This window comes from Eschscholzia californica, unplaced genomic scaffold (assembly GCF_041429995.1).
Source record: "Eschscholzia californica isolate CP2 unplaced genomic scaffold, dmEscCali1.0.p SCAF_3, whole genome shotgun sequence".
Lineage (NCBI taxonomy): Eukaryota > Viridiplantae > Streptophyta > Magnoliopsida > Ranunculales > Papaveraceae > Eschscholzia > Eschscholzia californica.
The window spans coordinates 18,503,313-18,524,665 of NW_028238420.1; the positions used below are offsets into that span (position 1 = coordinate 18,503,313).

The 21,353-nt window shown below is 34.7% G+C and overlaps 1 protein-coding gene across 2 annotated transcripts; it reads left to right on the forward strand.

Moving 5' to 3' along the window:
- Positions 1-12,743: 12,743 nt before the first annotated feature.
- Positions 12,744-20,858, forward strand: LOC147548829 (putative lipid phosphate phosphatase 3, chloroplastic). Of its 2 annotated transcripts, none has more exons than XM_086668801.1 (8): positions 12,744-12,864; positions 14,339-14,567; positions 19,165-19,252; positions 19,341-19,450; positions 19,552-19,642; positions 19,726-19,914; positions 20,000-20,059; positions 20,421-20,858. In XM_086668801.1, exons 2-8 carry the CDS (start codon positions 14,349-14,351, stop codon positions 20,555-20,557), a joined length of 894 nt encoding a protein of 297 aa, XP_086524927.1. In that variant the 5' UTR covers positions 12,744-12,864; positions 14,339-14,348; the 3' UTR covers positions 20,558-20,858. The 2 variants fall into 2 exon arrangements, with proteins under 2 accessions (XP_086524927.1, XP_086524926.1); XM_086668800.1 differs by having other exon boundaries at positions 14,342-14,567.
- Positions 20,859-21,353: the final 495 nt, after the last annotated feature.

The window sequence follows — 21,353 nt, forward strand, 5'->3', positions numbered from 1 at the left end:
CACATTATTGAAGAAAATACGTGTCCCTATTTTGAATAATGTGATTCCGAGATCCCATCTCTCAAGGATTAAGCGGACTAGGGCCCTGCCCTTAATTCCCATTGATTTAGGTGAGTGAACTATTTAACTGATCATACCATATAATTTTCGGTTGATGGATTACATGTTCAATGTTAAATCCATCCTTTTGCCTCGAGTATCCAAGTCTCTCTTGCTGATCTCATTGAGTAGAACCATTTAGACATGTAGGCCTCTTCTATAGGCCTACCCGCAATGTCCCAAGGTAGAGGAGGTACTCTGCGAAGGCCGACCCACCTTCCTCGAACAAGGGCGCAAGGAGTGTCTTAATTTGGATAGACACTATACTCGAAATTACTTTTAGGGACTTTTACGCTAGTCTGTCGTTTATTTTAGTGAACTAATTAGCCTAGCTAACATCCACGACATAAATCGTAAAAAGTAAGTAAATGCGCGCGAGAAAGTAAATCAAGCACATATGGATCCTAGTATGGCCCCTAACCTAGAAGATCTAATCTCCTTTGGTTTGCTTCTTGTTTCGCCTTTTAGTTCGTCTAGATCTCCATCTTTGAACCTCCATTGATTTCTCCCACTCGCCTTTGGATTTCCTCCTAGAGTTTCTTCAATGGACTCATAAATCCTAAACTCTAATTACAAGACTCGAACGATTCGCAGATCGTGTAAACTAGAAATTAAAATTATTACAAATTATGCACCCATCTGTGCTTAAAACAAGAATAAGAAATAAATTCTATAGCCATATTAGTTTCCGCATTCACATCACATGCAATCATATAATATATTTCAAGGCTAACAATTATATATGCATGTATATCCGGGAGATACTTTTGTCGACATCCATATGTCATGTACGGACCTTAAGTCTACATCAAAGGATTAGACTAATGGTGCGTCTTGGTTTGATTTTAGAATCCGATTTTAAGGAGAAATTCCGTTTGGGCCTTGAATGGCCCAGGTTAATTTCGGAAATATTTGGACTGGAATCGGGAGAAAATTTGGATAAAAATCTCACTCGAATGATGGTCCCTTTTCGTGGTCCGAAAAGCCTTGAAAAAGCCTGGGACAAGTCCTAGACAAGTCCCGGCCCAAGCCCAAAAACGGCTCGGACAAGGTCCGGACATGGCACGGCCCATAGGGCCGGCATATCTCAAATTGTTTTTAGAACAATTCTAAAATTTCCAAATTTTGTTTTTCACAAGTTTCCAAAAACTTAAAACAACTCTTTTAATCAAACCAAATTGGATCAAAATTTTAGGTTTTGAAACTCTTTTCAAGAACAAATTTTGAAATCTTTTGACAAATACTTGAATCTGATTCAAAATTAATCAAAATTTTGTGTTCAAAACACTTTTAAACACAATAATCTATCTATAAAAGCATGGAATTGGTCATAAACTTAGATAAGATAGGCTAATTGCAAGAGGCTCTGACGCCACTGTTTGGTTTTACACCCTTCTACTAGTGTTTATAGCGGAAATAAGACATCTAATGTCTACACTAGTATTCCCAGGATCACATGCATAAGCCCATAATAATACTAAGTAAAACTAGAAAGATAAATACCTTATTCGCTAGTTTTCCCTCGAACCTTTCCAATTGCTTACGAGAAGACCAAGAGCTTCAAGCGTAGCTCCTCTACTTGGGACACGAGCAATCAACTTGATCTCCCACCTTGTTGTTTAGCTAGCACACCAATCGTGGTTGGAAGAAGAACTCATTTCTTCTTGACTAGATAGATAGTTAATGGGAATTAGTTCACTTTCTCCTCTCTACTTGATGTGGTAGAGTAAGAAAACTTAGAGAGAAATTCCACACTTTATTATTTGCCCTAAAAGTGTTTACATAGAACCCTAATGAAAATACACCTCCTCAAAGGTTTCCAAATACACCCTTTAGAATAAGATTTAAGGAAATAGTCGAAAATTGCATCTAATGATATTTTATGAATTCCCTAATGAGGAGGTGTCCAAACACCATGAAATTTTGCATGCATACTACTGGAAGTGCCCGAATCGGCTAAGGCCCAAAAACCCTGTTTTTGGCCTTTTTGTACTATCTTTGCCTAATTCCTTTTTAGGCCTATGAGATATGTTTATGGGACATTCCAATTGTTATATCTCGCTCCCACTAGTCATATCGTAGATCAATTTGACACTCTTATGTGTAACCCGTTGTAGGATCCGATCGAAGTTAGCCGCGAATTACTTCGTAATTCGACGATCATAGTTGGTCTCTAGCTATAACTCTATGATCCCTAAATCAATCGGACTTGATGATCTTCCACATCAATTGTCCTATCCGACAAATTGTTCGCATTGTCACTTTGGTCGAAGGACATCTGCTTCAACTCCTTCAGCATGACATAATTAGGCTTTGAATAGGCCCAGTTATGCATGTGGCCTGCAGAACCCTCTCTAAAAAGGTCCAATTGACTCTATCATAAGCCTTAGCCATGCCCATCTTAAGGCAGAATGTCCCTTTTTTAGCTGTAGAATTACGCATGAAATGAATAAACTCTTGAGCTATCACTATATTGTCAATAATATGCCTATTAGAAACGAATGCATTCTGGGTCCAAATTGTGCAATCTTCTAAGTAAGGTTGAATTCTATTCGCTATAATCTTAGTGATGAATTTGTATATCGAGTTGCATAGAGCGATCGGTCGAAACTCAGAGGCAAAACTCGGATGACTGACCTTAGGGATTAAAGCTAATGTGGTAAAGTTTAGAGATGGATTAATGCTACCTGATTCGAAAATATGTTGGATGTAGTTGGTAATATCTGTTGCTATGATGTCCCAGTTGTGTTGGAAATAGAGACAAGGTAGTCCATCCGGTCCTGGTCTCTTAATCGAGCTCATTTCCATTACCACTACCTTAATTTCCTCATGTGTTGATCTCCTTGAGCCGTCGGCCAGAGTTTCCGCCGAGAAGATTTTGTATGCATTTCATATCTCGATTGGCGGTTGGGAGACATGTTTCGCCGTGTACAGGTTCTGAAAGAAACAAATTAAATCATTAGCAATATCCTCCTGTTTAGTAGTGGTCTCACCTGATTGTAAGGTTAGCTGATGGGTCATGAAAATGTCTCATCTGAGTCGTTTAATTTAGCCGAGTTAGTCCGTTTCGTGTCTTTATTATAATAAAATGGTTGGTTTTCTTGATTAGGTGTCTTTTGTAGAGTTATGTGTGAAAAGTGATTAATAACGGGAGGAAGTTACTTGAAGGGTATTTTGGTCATTTGGAGTCAAGGGTATTCTGGGAAATTTGGACAAGGTCAGTGACGAGTGAAAAGTAGAGTCCGAGACGAGCTCGTAGGAGAAAACGGAAGTCAATTCGGAGTCCGGAAGAGTGAGATATGCATAGTCAAAGTTGGAGTCAAACAATGTAGACTGGTGGGACACTTTCGGGCACCATTCTGGCTGGTGGGATAATAGCAGGTGACGTGGCACGTCCTGAATGCACAAACCGGACAGAATACCGTGGTCCCCTCTTTTCTCCTTTTAACCCCCCGAAATTACCTAAAACCCTTCCTTTTTGTCTCACTTTATGTTCAACCAATAAGAAATCATTTCTTGAGTAGAAAGCAACCCTAACTTCCTATTTTAACCCTCTTTCTCCCATTTTCTCCCAATTAACTCCTAAAACCCTAGCCATCAACCCACCTATAAATAAATCTCTACCTCTTTCATTTCTCTTTAGACTTAAAATCCCTCTCAAAAGGCTTCCTTCTCTAATTTCTAAGCCACTTCTCCTTCTATCTTCTAACCCTAAACCTATTTCTTTCTCCTTTCTCTAGCCACCTTCATCTATTCTCTACAATTTCTTCCTTTTTCTTATTTGGGTGCAATAAAATAGCTATTACTTGGGATTCTTGGAGTAAAATTCTTGAGGACAAATGGAGCAAATTTTGGACAAAATGGAGATACATGGGAATATGGATTTTGAACATTCTTGGTGATTTCTTTCCATTAATCTTTTGTAATTCCATTTACTTTATAAATTCAATGAATATTACTTTAGATTCCATGAGTAGCTAAATTTGTATCTAGGGTGTAGAGAAAACCCATATTTGGGCTTATTTTGAGAGATGTTATTGATTATTAAATCCTTTTATTGAGCTTCAATGTTTATTAGTTGTCATTTCATATTGATTCTATGATCTTTTCATCATTCATGCATTATAATTAGATATTTCATGCTTTTATTAGATTATTAGATGAGATATGCTTTTTAGATAATGAATGATAGTTTAGGAATGTAGATATATATGATAGTCAATCAAATATATATGGTTTTGAATTGAGTTATTAAAGAATATAATCCGAAATCTAAATAGTTTATTATGTTAGATTTTGAGTTATACATGAGAAAAGGGATTTGTTAGTTAATGCATGTTTTAAGTAGTCCATTTATGTGGTGAAATCGAAAACCCTAGATCCTTCTTCTCACCTTGATTTCATTCTTATTAGTCTATTAGTATTGCTTTCTTTTTTATAGTAGTTTCCAAATCAAATCAAAAATTTGAAAGGCGGTTTTAATTCGAGATTTAGGTAAAATAGCTTGTCATTTGGAACGATACTCGATCTTATTATAAATACTATAACTTGATCCCGTGCACTTGCGGGAATAGACCTTTTTTAGGCCTATCATTAGCTACTAGATGAAATTTTTTGTCTCCTTTGTGTCATAGAAACATGTAATGCTCGGGTGTTCCTATCTCCATTTTGGGCCCACTTGGTTTTTGACCTCTGTTCTGCCTTTGTCCTTTGAATTTCCTCTAGGTGTATGATCTGTTCTTGAATATAATTCTCTGTGTTAAGGAGAAACTCAGTTGAAGTTAGACTTTGAATGTCCTTAAGTTTCTGTCTCGAGACCTGTAGCCTACTTTTAATTATCCCAAATGCATGTTTGCTCCATCTGAATAGAGAGTTCTTAACTGATTGAACTTTCGAATAAAAAGGCTCTGTAGAGTTATCCCTTTCTGTTTTAATGGTGTCGGGATAATCTTGGTGTTTTGTCGAATAAGTTTCGAACTTAGGAATGTTGTGAATAAATGGACCGTGGACTTTAAGCTTCAGTATGATAGGGGTGTGATCGTTGTTATATCGAGGCAAATGGAAATGCCAGCCTTCTGGAAATTCTGAGAGCCAACTAGTAGTACGGAATGCCCTACCAAGTCGTTCTCGAGTGAGGTGGTGCACCGATTTACTGTTAGTCCACGTGTATTCCGGACAGTTAAAACCCAGGTCCATAAGACAAGTCTGTTGAATGAAATTTTGAAAATGAGACAAAAAAGGAATGTCGGTAGAGCCCCCCCACCCCATTTATCTTAATTTGAACTAAGGGAATTAAGGTCCACCATACAACACACCGGGTTGGTACTATAATTAATACGAGAAAGTAAATTAGTCTAAAAGGGCAAACGGTCTTGGACCCTCGGAGGTTCGTAAATGTAAAATGGGTCCCATTCCGTAAAGGAACTACTCATGGTGATCGTGGTGTGGATAACATTAGGCAAAGTGTAATGAACGTTAACATTAATATTATCAGTCCAAAGGAGTAAGAGGGCACCACTACGGCCTTGCGAGGGGTAAATATAGGAATTAACAAGACGAAATTTATAAAATGGAGGTAATGAAAACATAGTAGTTAAACGGATTTTAGAAATAAAAACTAATTCTGGTTTAGTAGAACCAAGTAACTGTAATAACGTTTCTCTTGTCCGGTTGTTCCCAAGCCCCCGACAATTCCAGGATAGGAAATTCATAGCTATGGCGGCATTGGGGATGTCGTTGTCCCGCCTGAATTGATATTAGGACGTGTTGTTCTTTTGTATTGCTTCTTTTCCCTATCGATTGTAAATCCCTCAATGTATGAATCTTCTTCCTGTCTCACTAACGCCTCCGACATTGTTCCACTTCGTCTGCTAATGACTATGTCGTTGGATTGAGAGTTTAAGTTAGTTGCCATCGCCATCACTCCATTTTCTGTCTTGATCTTGCTACGTTTGACCTAAGATAAATGAGACAAAAGATCTCCAAAATTGTTAGCGATTGAGGCGTTAGGGTGTGGGTAGTTCTGGACTGATGTCCTTGCTAGCCCCTCCTGTCTCAGTATTTTGTGTGAACTGCCCTCCAAATGATCCCAATTCCTTGAGTTGGTGTCTGAGATTAAGGGGAACTTTGAACGAGTCTTTGTATTTTAGCTCCATAGCCTTCAACACTAATACTCGTTGTTCCTCCGATATGTTCTCTTTGAGAAGGTTACCAAAGGCCAAAATAATGGGGCAAAACTTTAAAGAATGCCCTATTCGGCTGCAAGAATTACCGAATCGAGGGAGTTTTTCAATACGAATCTCGATAGATATCAGTTGAGTGTTGGAAAGGCGAAGATTAACCCATTGTGGCATCGGTTGATCAAGTTGATATTCGATTTTGATGCGTCCATATACACTCCATTTTGAGGCTTCTTCCACCGATGTAGGGATAAAATTACCAATCGATCTCGCAAGTCTGTTAACCGTTGTGCTATTAAGGTGTCGCAATGGACTTCCATGGAACTGTGTAAAACACCAGGCCGAATTGAAGTTGTATGCACTGGGTGCTAGATCTCGTTGACATGGAGAACTGTCTAGGGCAAGATTTAACTCAGTTGCGGTGATGAAACGAATGAGGAAGACATTGTCTTTCACGTTCGTCAGAGTAAACTTGTTAGGGCCGTGCAGAACCTTCGAGATCCTTTCCATAGGGAGTCCAGTATCTACACTTCTAGTACTCTGGAACCAGATAACTCCATTCTTAATCACTTTGATGTCATGAAGAAAAGGTCCTCACCGACGACAGTTTGGGGTACAACTTCTTCTGTTGTGAGGGATGCGAACTATTGAAGAAATTATGCGTTGGGTACTTCCATGATTACTGGATTGGGAAATAGTAAAAAATTGAATGTTGAAAAGGAATAAAAAAGAAGAGAGACTAAATCTCAAGGATGGAAGCCCCTAAAGGGTGACAAATAAATACTAAATCAGACTGAAAATGGTGGTAGTTTCTGTAGGAACTGCCAGAAACCGTCAGAAACCGAATGAACTGTTGGACTGTAACCGAAAGAAACACCGAGAATGGTGAGTGCTCCAAAATGAAAATCGGTTCTTCGCTGGAGAGCATTTTTATGAAATGAAAAGGTGGGAAAGTTAAGAGGTGGATGGTAACTTCTTTTCTAATTTCGTGACATATGGACGGGAGGTTAAATAACTTAATTTTCAATGAACTTCAACCGTGAGATAAAAAAAACTATAGATGCCAATCCGAAGGACGAAAATTTCCAAGGGATAAATCGATGGTCCAAATTACAAAAAACACCATTGCGCTTTATATAATTTATATATATATATATATATATATATATATATATATATATATAATTGTGATATTAGTTAATATATTATATATCAACTAATATCACAATTATATAATGACATAGTTACTATTAAATATCAATATTCATTTAAAATTTGTATATAAAATTAATATATTGACATATGTAATTTGTATTATGTTAAATTTATATTTAAATTTTATATTATATATTTAAGATAATCTAACATTTATATTAAAAATACATTATAAATATTTCAAATCTATTAATAATGTATTAATCATTAATTATATTATTAAAATATTTGAATATATTAATTTATTATTATTAAACATAAATATAAATTTTAATATCTAGTCGAGTTAAGCGATTGTGTTATTTAAATAAGTATATAATTATAAAATTAATTAGATTTAAATAAGACAGAGAATGAGATATAACTTACTTCTCTATGCCTTTAAGCAATGGAAACTTGTTTTCTTCTTCCTATTGAGAGTATAACAAACAAAATACAAATTCTTCTAGCTAAAATCAAAGTAAATATTCAAATTTAAATTCAAAGAACAATAAACTACGTACAGGTATTCAAATTAAGACAATTTAAATTTTTCTCTAACTTATTAAGGAAAGTAGATTGCCAAGATTTTAGAATAATATAAGTAATATGTAATTACTTATATTATATTTTTTAAACATATGTAATTTTAAAATCATAGAAGTAATCACGTTAATAAATATATTTAATATAATCTAAAATTTATGTTTAAAATACATTATAAATATTACACATTTATTATAATGTATTTTATGTTAAATACATTATTCAAGTAATTGGAGATCTTATTTTTATTAGTATTAATTATTAATTTTAATATTAGATTTAACATATAGTGGATTTAAGCGATTAATATCATTTAAATAAGTATATCATTATAAAATTCATCACTTCTAAATAATAAATAAATACAATATAATTAACTTATTAAATAATATATAATAAATCTATATTTTTATCTTAGCGCATCTAATCCAAAATCTATATACAATTCTTCTGAATAACAAGTCTGGTCGATGAAGAGAGATTGAAGTTCAACTAGTATCAATTTTTATATTAGCGCATCTAATCCAGGATCTCAATATAATTCTTTTGAATAACAAGTCTTTTCTATGCAAAGAGATTGAAGATCAACTAGTACAATTTCTTTATGAGCATATCTAATCCAGAATGTCTATACAATTCGTCTGAATAACAAGTCTGATCTATGCAAAGAGATGCCACTCTATTTTGACTCGATTTACACGAAAAAGATTTTATATCACCCGTTGGATGTAATATTTACCAAACTCCCAACAAAAACGAACGGCGAGACTTATACCCCACATAACCGACTGTGTTGTTTTATTATATAGGATGTAGTGTTCATTCTGTATTATTTAAGTTGCTTATCCTAACTACCTACACTTCTACGGGCGTTGTGAGTATATATCTTCGTTTGACTTCAAAGTTAGGGTTTTTGTTTGTCATTTACTTTTCATTGGTGAATATTAGTAGTTATTTTGTAGGTTATGTGTTTCACGAATCTATGATCATTATTGAGTGGGTCAATTTTCATATGTGTTGATCTCGGGAGAGTAAGATAATGGAGTTTTATAAGTCTTAAAAAATTAAACAGTTCATACTCTTTTTGTGATAACTTATGATGTGTTGTTGCACAAAGTTCATCTTTTATACAAAAAATGGCAATAGGGTTTTGAAAAATCAAGATCTTGTATGATCTTTTATTTGCATGAGATTTACTTTGTTCAATTACTTACCTATTTTTGTAGTGTAATGTCTAATTGAGTTTTGAGTGTTCTTGTTGCTCTAGTGTTTATATATTCTGCTTGCTTGATGCATTTCTGTTTTTTAATTTGATACTCTTTACAAAGTATCATTTGATGTTTTCAACACACACATGAAAGTAAAGAACATTACTATTGATGGCCTACAATGTCCGACTTTTTTTAGATTAACGGTACTAATTCTTTGTTTTTGATTCTTAGTAGTTTTAGTAATTGCATTGATTTGAATAGAGATTTGCTAGTTGGCTGGCTCCCTTGTCGAACTATTACTGAATTTGGAGCTTCTAAATGACTTGAGTCGACTTGATTACCAAGATTAATTACATATATTTCTTTAACTTAGTTTTTCTCAAACATATCATAATTGAATATTTTTAAGATGTATCGCTTCATATTATAAATCGTTATATAATCTGGTGTATAATACAGATAACAAATCCCGTAGTAGAGGACGTTCCTTTTTACCTTTTTAGTTCATTAACCACAATTATTAGGCTCCAATTGAATAATGATGTCCTCTATTGTGTTATTTCCGTTTTTTATTTCATAATATAATATTAATCGATTGTCAAAAAAAAAGATCCATACTTTTTACAACCTCTAATGTTGATGAACGACTGGAATCAAGACAATATTACTTTCATCTTTCTTGATCAGAGGTCTGACAAGGAATTTGTAATGGATTTTCACTGTGCCCAAATATTTAAAATCAACCTCTAATGTTGATGAACGATTGTAATCAAGAAAACCTTCAATTTTTCCTTCACTTTTCAAAGAAAGACGTGAATTAATTTTTAACAGTTTTATGGCTAACGAGGTCAACCATTTATAAGTTTCACAATGTCAGACACTTCAAACACTTTGAAGTACTATTATTTGAATATTTCATATTTATTTTTTTTACTTGTGAACCTCACAATTTTTGGTAAATTTGTGTTTCATTTCTAATCTATTTTCTCCATTTTGATGATTCTTCTTTCCCTTACATATTTTGAGAAAGACGAGAGAAAATGTCATCGCTATGCATCCCCTCTCTAAAATCATTCTGCGTGTTAATTACTTACTTTTTCTCTCCCTCCAAATCTGAAATAGAGATTAAGCATTTTGTTTGAGTTCGATTTCACCCTATACTTTCATTTTGGATTGTCTTATAATTCCCCGACAGGATGTATATAAATGCCTTTGGTCGGTGATGAGAGAAACTATATATTGTAGGATTAGTTATATTATTGGTAACTAAAGGTTGTAATTTCTTTTTTGTTTTTCTATCGTCAAGAAGAAAAATAGGTTGTAATTTTTGTTTAACGTTTGTCAAACATCCTTCCTTTACAAGATTGATGGGCATTTAACATTAGTAATTTTCTTTTGAGATTATAGGTTTTTTTGTTCATGAATATTTTATCATAACTAAAAATGCTCAAAAATAACATCTGTGTCGGACGCACGGGTCATTCCTGATCATATAACAAAACAAGACTTTTAACCGTAATCATTCTAGAATCACTAATCGAATAGTAGCTGGACACTTTGGCCCCTGGATCAGCCGAATGACAAATAGAATACATCTCAACTTTCCATTCGACCCCGGTCGACACCATATTTCGAATATAATTCTCCATATTAGTCATGCAGCTTATATCGCTTATCTTCCAGCTCACTTTTTGTTAATTACTTTTGTCGTTGATTTTCATATAGATTTAACTCTTAAACCAAGCTCCGTAACATGTTCATTTCCACCCTTATTCGCAATTTTATTGCGTGCATTTGTCGAAGTAGCAGGGTATTTATACTCAGGCTATGACGGCGATCCCAATTTTCAGGTATCTGACAGGTTTCTACTTTGTAGAATTCGAATAGATATGGTCTCTTTATATGGAAAATACTGGTGGGATACTCAGGAATCATTGTTTGATTCCATCTTGCAAACATCTCTATTTCTTCAAGAAATTTTAGATGTATGCTTACTCCATCTCAAGTGTTACAGGAAGCTAGGAAAAAGTTTCATCTTTAAATCAATCAGACGGAATCTCAAGAGCAAATATCATATCAGACTACAGAAGAGCTGCCAGCTTAGCAAGCTACAGAATGAAGACTGTTCGACAAATCAAAGATATTTTGTGCACTTCTTTAATTCTGTTATTTTGTTTTACTACTTTAGGTACTGTAATTTTAATTTCTTTCGCAGTTCGTTGTAATACTCTTTTTATATTAATGTATTACATTTCAACAAAAAAAAAAAAAACAAAACAAGACTTGTTTTGCTGACGGGGACAAAATGAATTCTTACTGACTGAGACAAATTAAATGTATCCATCTCACCTTTCACTTACTTAATTTATCCCCACAAAAATCGTTCACGTTTCTCTTCTAAAATAAATAACCCTAACGTCAAAAATTTAAGTTCACTAGATTTGAAGTAATCCCAATGCAATCCAACGACTTAGAATGAAAGTGGCAGAAGTAATGAAACAAAATAAAAAGGTTGTTATCAAAAAAACATTAGTGTTATATTATCTAAAACGTTATTCCGGTATTACAAAAAAAAATTAATAGTCCCACTTGGTTGCCCAAGTGGTTTAAAATGTTGACATAAACTCCAAAAATTCTTGGAGGTCCGGGTTCGATCCTCAGAAGGGGTGAAATCCTTGGGCTATTGAATTTGGATTATTTGAGTATAAATAATGTACTACATCATAGTTAATTTTCGAGAAAAAAAAAGAAAAAAGAATTAAGGGTGTATTATTCCAAAAAAATTATTATCTAATAAACTATCTATATAACAAATGACTTATGGTTTGGTGTCATGTCATAACATGCACCTATCAATGTCGGACGTTCAATATTTTTCTTTTTGTAAATTATGACCCTTTTGTTTAAAGAGATTTTAAAAGACGAAGGTATAAAAGCAAACGAGACCCTAACCAAGGAGAGGAACATCATCAGGCTGAAAGTAAAGTTTCAATTGTGAATGTAAAATCATGTCTTGTATACTTAAAAGCATGAAATATATAAAACTAAATACAACATATATATATAAAGGTGTGCTTACGACAAGACAAAATTTTCTAAATGTTTTATTTAGGTGAATGCGAAGTAAATAAAAATGAATTATTGTGGGTATCTTGAAGAGTTTCTTAGGGTAAGGTGCAACAAATTTCGTCATGACGAAGACACTATTTATACCTAATACATTAGAAGGAGGGTTAAAAATTGATATTCAAGTTTTTTTTTTTTTTTTTCCTTTTTTCCTTAACAAAAATAAAAAGTTATTTTTTTTCCTGTAAGGAAGTTGTTAGTGAGGAGGGGTAAGTTGGCTAATAGCTTAGATATGGCTCCAAAAGGGAATTAACCCTTTTACTTTGTTTTGAAAACGGACACGTTCTGTTCATGCAGTGTCGTGTCAACTGTCACCGATGGGAGAAAGGGGCATTTTTGAATAAAACTTGTCTTACCTTTTAACGTGTAAACAAACCAATAACAACGTGTAAACTTGTGGAACAGCTCAATTTACTGTCTTCAATTTTAAACAGAAGAAGAACATCTTAACTCTACCCTAGTTTGCCTTATGTCTTTTGGGTTTTGAATTTTGATTCAAACATTAGAAGGTATGTGCTTTTCTCTTTACTTGCTCAACTTCTAGATTTCTTTTCTAATTATCTGATCACTTTTGTGTTGTTTAAAATAATCCTCAGTTGCCTGATTTAGTAGTTTAGATATCCTATAAATTGATGAATATCATAATTCATAACCTTACCTAGTAAATGTGGAGTCTTTTATGCCATTTGAAAACTTAGGTTTTAACACTCTTGTTGCCAACCTGATATGAGAGTAGCCATTGCCATGCCTGATTTGGTTCTTTAATAAGATCAATCATATTGCCATTCATCGATTTATTATTTCTATGGGTTAAAATGAAGAGCAAGAGAAAGATTTTGCATACACATGCATAGACCTCAACAACATTTTATGATACAACCGTGATACACATACCGGCACAGCCCGACACGTCACCCCACTGGGTTTCGGCTGGGTTTCGTGCCGGGATGAGGATCATTTTCCTTTATGATAATGGGTGCTTTAAAGATGCCCTCACTTGATTGTAAGTTGTCTGTCGGGTTTCGTTATAGAACTTTTTGGTAAGCTTATCAATATCAATTGATACTCGAAAATGCCTTCGGGTAGAAAATTGTTTGAAAATTTTGGTTATCCTATTGGAATTCAAATTCAAATATTGCCAGTCCTTATAGGAATGTAGTAATAGTATTTTGATTTGATAGTGTCTCGGTCTTGAACAGCTTTTTTTCATTTTAGTTTCATTGATTCCACAATACCCCTTCCAATGAAAACACATGCAATTTATTACGACATAAAAATAGACAGACTCATGTAAATGGGGCGACATAAATGTAGTACTTTCGCACTACACCAACAATATGCATATTTAAATAAGGGTTCTTGTCCTAGTCAACATTTTCCATTATGTTCGACTAAAAGTCTCTAACATCACATTATTTTTTTCACCGTGTCAACGACATGGGCTACTTGTAATGTATATACCAGTGCCTAATGAAATTTCCATTGTGTTTTATTGCTACATATCATGATCATCCTCAAAATGTTGTAGCATGCTAGATGATTCTTTTTCTTGCTAATCTTCTGAAAAGAAGATCATAACATTTCCATCATTGAAACAACAACTTCCTCATTCATGAGGCTCCACGAATTTGTAAATATTTTCGCACAGACAACTTTATCGGTTACAAGCAGACTGAAATTTAATACTCTGGAGCACAGTTGAAACAAAAAGCAATATATAACCACACTTTTAGAATGCAAGTGCCTATGAAAGTCTACAAAGTTGTCATGTCACCTTTCATAAAAACTATAGATGGAATGGAGTTCGATTAAACGTCGTACAGGAGCCTCTTGATTAATAGTCCCATCAGGTGGTAAGTGGCGAAGAATATAGCTGTCGTCAAGCATAGCAAAAACCTAAGTATTTCTTTTTCATGATAGAATGGAAATCAGTTTCTGCTTCAGCATTTGTTTGTAGTTTCATTAGCTTTTATTATATTCTAGCAGGGCTAATATGAGGGAGGGCCAAACAAGTACATCACATACCGTAAAGTCCCATGGGGTAACTGTAGCAAAAGCGCACTTGCATGATTGGCTTATATTGTTGCTTCTCATGGTGTTATATCTAGTTATTTACCTTATTCATCCATTTCACCGTTTTGTGGGGAGGGACATGATGACTGATCTCAGATTTCCTTTGAAAGGTGTAACTGTGCGTTTTTGGGTTGTTCCTGTACGTAAGCATTCTACCCAACTTATTTTCTCATTCAAGGTTTTGAGGTATTGACCGTATAATTGTAAAATATGTTGCTTTAAGCTTCAATGAAGGTTTTGCATCAATTAACCAAAGATAATTTAATGTCTAAAATGCCTAAGTATCCAGATTAATGTTAAGTTGCCAAGTGCAGACTTGGGGCTCCTTAAGATAACTCCATTTAGAAGTACATAGAGACAAGGGTAGAGCCCGGATTTAAATCGTACATATACTTCCAAATTACAAACCTACATATACTTCCAAATTATAATTGCGAGGGAAATTTTAGTAGTAGTTAAACAATGTATTTTTCGTATCATAATTCTCGCATATATTTTAACTTTCCAACTATATAAAAGAGTGATTGTTTCAACAAAAAAAAAATATATAAAAGAGTGATTTAAAAAAGTAAACAAATTAAGGCATATCAAATGACAACACAAAACAATTTTATATCTATAATATCAGTTAGGTTGAAAAAAAAAACTAAGCAGTATAAAATACGTTATTTCTTTTTTATATTGAACATGAAACAATAATGGAACGAATTAAAAAATTCGCATAAGAACGATTAAAATCCATTTAACACTCTATTTTAATGATTTAAGCCTAAAAAAACCTAAGAAGAAAAATCATTAAGAGTGTGTTGCCCATACAGGGCCGGGACAAAACCTAACAAAAGAAAATCAAACTTGAATTTATGAAAGAGGACGAAAAATAAATTCTAGTTCAAAGGGTTGAAAGATGGGGGCCAATAGTAAAGTTGTATGTAAATCTTTAAATTAAACGCATGACTTGTTGGGAGCCAGACATGCGTATGACCAAGGTGCCAAGTTATGTTTGTGATACGATTATGGAGAAGATAGATATAATTGAATCTTTACCCCTGATTGTGCCACGGGTGGCACTGCTTTGGGTTTGCCCTTGCCTCGAGAGATACTTGAACACTTAAAAGTTGATATTGGAGGTATATACTACCTTTTGGATATCTTTCTAGACATAATATTGATGATGTCAAAAAATACTTTTAGGTTATTATTCAGGATAAAGAGATTGTTGCCTCTTAACTTCGAACTGCTTCTTGTAATTTTGGACAGAAACTGTAAGGAACTCGGAAACATCTCCGACGTTCAAGTCAGTAAAGGATTCTTGCAGTTAAAGAATTGATTGAAAGCCTAAAGTTAGAGTTTGAACCTCTGATTGATTGTTTTCCATGCTTGGGGCGAACTTGTAGCTTTATATAGGCTCGTCTAGCTGACTGGGATGAGTGGTTGTGATGAGGCGGTGAAGCCGTGAAGTTCCATAGGCTTACGATGAAACTACTGTTTAGTAGTCGTAGTGAGACAAGTTTTTTTTTTTTAAATTGTTCAGCGTGTGCCTCGAACCCTTGACCTCTAGGTGGAAGATTATACCTCTTACCACTCCAACCAACGGTTGTAGTGAGATAAGTTTCCTTGTTTGTGGATATTCCTTATTTTGGATAGATGGTATTGTCGATCTTGTAGATTTCGAGAGAAAGTTTCTCCCTGAAGGACTCTTGTGTCCAAGTTACTTAGATTCTTGAGATTTTTTTGTCCTGTATCTTGGTCCGATTCGGGCTTAGGTGTGGAAACTATTAGACACGCTTTTACACCCCCTATTTCGGGAATAAGGTATCAACCCCACTTCCGCAGATCTGCTTTACCTTTTCAAAATCCAGGCACACCTGATTATATTTTGAGCCAGAGCAGGGTAGAGTTGTAGAGTGGTAGAGTGGCATAGCTCTTTAAGATTCACCTCCCTGGTTGAATGTCACGGGTTGACCCGTTGGACTCTTGGTCTATTCTTGATCTAGTCAATTGATGACCAATATTTGTATCATCAAATATGACTGAGAATAACATTTATGACATCCTAAATCCTAAGTACTCCCCCTATAGGCTATAGCTACAGAAGTTCGTACATCTATATAATAAAACAGAAGGGAAAACGATGACTGGGACAAACATCCTTTTTTAATAGAGGATATTGTCTAGAAACCCTTCTAAAAATTTAAAATATAGTCCTTCGTAGAAATAAAGTTACCTATTTGAAAAATAATAATCCTTTCCTTCTTAGAAATAAAATAAATAATTTAAGAAAACAAAGAAACAAAATAAATTTCAAGGGTTAAAAAAAGAAATTAAAATCTCTCTCTCTCAATAAAATAATAACTAATTTAAGAGAAAAAAAACAAATAAATAATAACTAATAAAAATCTCTCTCTCTCAATAAATTTCGTAACATTTGATTGATATAAGTGTCCGTGCCCTAGGGCACGAGATATACCCTAGTGTATCCTAAAATGTAAAATCGATAGTAGTTTTTTATCAAGTATAAATACTTCAAGTAAAAAACTACATATAAATATGAGGTTAATGTTCCAATTGACCACTATTATCCTGCTAAATAAATCTGAGACTTTCAACAAAAAAATATATAAATATGAATCTAATGCTCCTATCGACCACTAAATCATACTTACAAATGTTTCGTGTAAGATTTCGACGGAAACTGTCGAAACTTTCAAGATTTCTTGTTAAGTTTCGAAACCTTAGATCTCTTTTTATATCTTCTTCATTTTCAGATCGATTTTTTCCAGATTTCTTCTGATCTTGTCTTCGTTTATTTTCCATTTCACTTTATTCTTCTTTACCATTTCCCAAGAAGGTTTGATACTAGAACAAATCTGAAACTAGAAAATCTAGAGAGAGAAAGAAAAGTTGCAAAGAAGAAGAAGGAAGACCGATAATAAAACCCTAATTTCTTTTTGGGTCTATGGTGCACAAACTTTACTATACAAGTACATCATTTATGATGTTTTAGCTTTTAAGTCCACTTTATTTTTTTTGTTTGTAAACTACCCCTGCCTTAACTTTCTAAGTTCAAAATATTCAACTTACACCCCTGGTATAAATATGTGGCTGCAAATACCCCTTCAAACAAACTAATTCCGTTAAAATTTGTTAAATTCTTTTATATTTGCCCCTTTTATCAACTCTTCATAAATATTATTTGTAAAATGTTAGGTTTTTTGGTGTTATTATAAAGAAATATCTCCCAAAATATTTGTAGTATTTCCACACTGACTGAAACATTTTGTGGAAACATTTCCATTTTTGGACCAACCGAACTTTCCAGCAAAACTGAAATTTCATTCCTTGTATGAGGGTAAACCTATTTACCTTCTTGTTCCTCCTCCTCCTCCTGAAAAAGATTCAACTTTGACCTTTACTTTTGAATTTCCTTAAATGCAATCAGGATTCTCACGAAGTTCGAATTTGAGTATGTGGGATTTTTTGGAACTCCCCGTAAACAAGTGTCTTCGGGCTTAAAATGATCTATTGTACATGTCACAGATAAACATATTGATTTTCATAGTATTATTCAGCTTTGCCACCAACAACAGTAGTGGAGTATTTTTGTACCTCGGATAGAGATGAAACGGGTGAAGGGGCTGCAAAGTGAGCTTCGGAACACGGAGTAATTTCTTTGAACTCATGCTTGCTCTACATCTTTAGTTTTCGACAGGGTCTGTATTACAGTTGCACATAGTCTGTCTCCTCGATTGAATGCTAAGTTAGGAGCGACGTTTGCGTATTGCTTAAATCTCGCAATCTACATGAAGTGGGTGAAGGGGCTTCACGAGTGAAGTCAAACTTGTCTGAAGTCCTGGTGTGATCTCGGTCTTGACTAGAGGTGACTCGATGTTGGTTCAAGTAGCTCGGTTTGAGCTGAAGTTTGGTGCAACTAGTTACTGAAAAGCAGATTCTTTTGCGCTTGCTTTGGAGCTGTGAGCAGCTCCGGTTTCTCTGCTATTTTTCGGAAAGTTTCTAACATCAGGGACCAAGAGTTTTTCAAAGGCAAGAAACCAATGAACAGCGGAAGAGTAGCACCAAGCCACTCAAGTGCGATAAGTAGATCAATCTACTCCTGAAATTGCGCTTCATGCTTAATGTCCGCAACGCATGAAAGGGTGAAATGGTAGCAGTGGGATGAAAAGGCAACGAAAAGACATCTGATTTCAGTTATGATTTCGACCCAGGTTAACCGACATTTGAGAGGAAGGAAGTCTTGGGTCCCTGTGATGCCTGGATGTACCCTTTATTACTGGGAGTATCTTACTAAAGGATGCAACATAGCGGAGAGAAATAACTGTCTTTGTTTACCTATCTTTCAATCAATTTTGAGATATTTTTGGGCCATGCTTTGAACATGGTTAGATGCCAGTGCTCCTCCTCCGTGAATGTGAACCCCATTGATTTTACATCATTTAATCAAATATAATTCGCATATAGGATATCAGATGTAATATTTATATTTATTACAAAATTTCAAGCTAAATCGTAAATTTGTTAGTCGTAGGAGCTTGTTATACAGAGAATAACTGTACAAAAAAATCCAAAACTTACTAAGATTCTTATAGGGATACAGATAGTACTTGTAAATTTGAACTGAATAGTTCCTGTCTGGCTAGGATTGTTCTGTTGTCGTTGAGTATGATCTATCTTAATAAAGCAGAGATTTTAACGTATTTATCTTCCCCATAATGAACCAGATATATGCAGTTGTATTCCCTATCGTGGTGATTGTTGGCTACTATTTTCGTAGGAGAGATGTCTATGATCTTCACCATGGGATACTCGGTAAATGTTAGTTTTTTTCCGTCTAAAATAAATTCCGTTCTGTATCACAAACTATCATTTGATGATATCATCCCATTGCATGAAACAGGTCTCTTATTTTCTGTATTTATAACTGGCGTCCTTACGGAAGCAATAAAGAACGGAGTTGGTAGACCTCGGCCAAACTTCTTTTGGATTTGTTTCCCTGATGGAATGGAAGTACGATTTTATAATTCTTAGTTATTATGTCCTATTTATTTTCTCTTATGTTGCTTTTATGGTGTGAAGGCACTTACTATGATAAATCTATTATTTTTTAGGTCTATAATCAACTTGGTGATGTTGTTTGCCATGGAAAACAGAGTAACATAAGGGACGCATACAAGAGTTTTCCAAGTGGTCATACTTCATGTATGGACGTTGACTCGTATTGATCTCTTCTAGTATTCTTATCTTCTTGGCAAACATTACTTTTTGGATTTGTTATTTTATAGGGTCCTTTGCCGGCCTCGGCTTTCTTTCTCTCTACTTATCCGGAAAACTTAGAGCATTTGATCATCGGGGTCATGTGGCTAAGTTATGCCTCGTGATTGTTCCTCTACTGGTTGCATCTCTTGTTGCTATTACACTAGTTGACGACTACTATCATCACTGGAGGGATGTGTTTGGGGGAGGTATCCTAGGTCTGTGTCAACACATATAACTATGTACCCTTGTCTATGAATTATGATTCTTGACCTAAGCTCATCTTACGGAATTCACATACAGGTCTTGTAGTCGCAACAGTTTGCTACCTGCAGTTCTTCCCACCTCCATATCATATTGAAGGTATAATTCAAACTATTGACAATAATGCAACTATTTTCTGCCATGTGATATATAATTCTCATATAGGGGATGAATTTTCTAAACAATCACTTACGAACTTCCATCTTGTTTTGAACGGGCACTAGGCAATCGTCTTTCAGGGTCATTGCAAGCTTATACATCTTGAGTGTATGGGAAAGCATTATATTCTAACAGATTAGAACTTAGAGCTATAATGGTTTCTCCCAGTATATTCAACTAATAATAAGTCAAAATGAGATAGTTCTGGTACTGTATTTAGGTTTACTAAATCTTTTTATCTTGTCACTTATTTCTGAGGATAATTAACCAATCCAACGTCTGTCATCTCTTCGCTTTGTAGGTTGGGGACCATATGCATATTTCCAGATGTTGGAAGAACTACGTGCCCAAGCTAACAATAGTAGAAACACATCCAATTTGCAACAACAACAAAGGGAAGAAAGCAATGTCGGGGCGCCACATGAATCTATTGTATGACCTGAAATGGAGTCTGGGACGATGAGGTCACTAGCCGCTAGTTTAAAATCAACTTCCTCTACATATATGTATATATTTTCGGACTTCAACTCATGGACAAACTTGATCTTACATGATAGAAGCTACTTTGCACATGTTTCAGTTGGAATTGATGATCAGATAGTAGAGAAATCAGGTGAAGCTGTAAATGATGTATCGAAAATAACCACAAAAAACTCGGAGACCAAACAATTGCAAACAATATGTTTGAGGAATCCTGTAAAACTGTTATTTGAATGCTGTAAAGTTTCTTACCCAGAAAGTTTGCTGTTAACATATTCAACAATGGGCAGAAGAATCACCTTGATAAGTGCAAAAGCATCTTATAAGCTTTTTTCGCTCCACCGCATGCTAGTGATTTTCACTCGAAAAACTTAATAGGCTGAATTAATCATCTACACATGTTAAACAAAAATGAGTTCGCAAGTAAAAAGTTCCACCCGTTGCAAGTGTTGAAAACTTGTAGTTTGTTACCCATAAGCAAGCGACATGCTCGAGGTTATGTGTCTAGTAACTATGTTTGCAAGTGTTGAGGACTTGTAATTTGTTACCCATAAGCAAGCGACATGCTCGAGGTTATGTGTCTAGTAACTAGGTTTCCGCCGCATTCTATGGTCATGTGTCTAGTAACGAGGTTTCCGCCGCATTCTATGGTCGCGGCATCTCTCTTTGCTAACGACGGTAGATCATACTTTATTTTGATGAGTTGTTATCTGTTGAAATAGAGAAACAAAAGTTATTTATAGGTAAAAGTTAT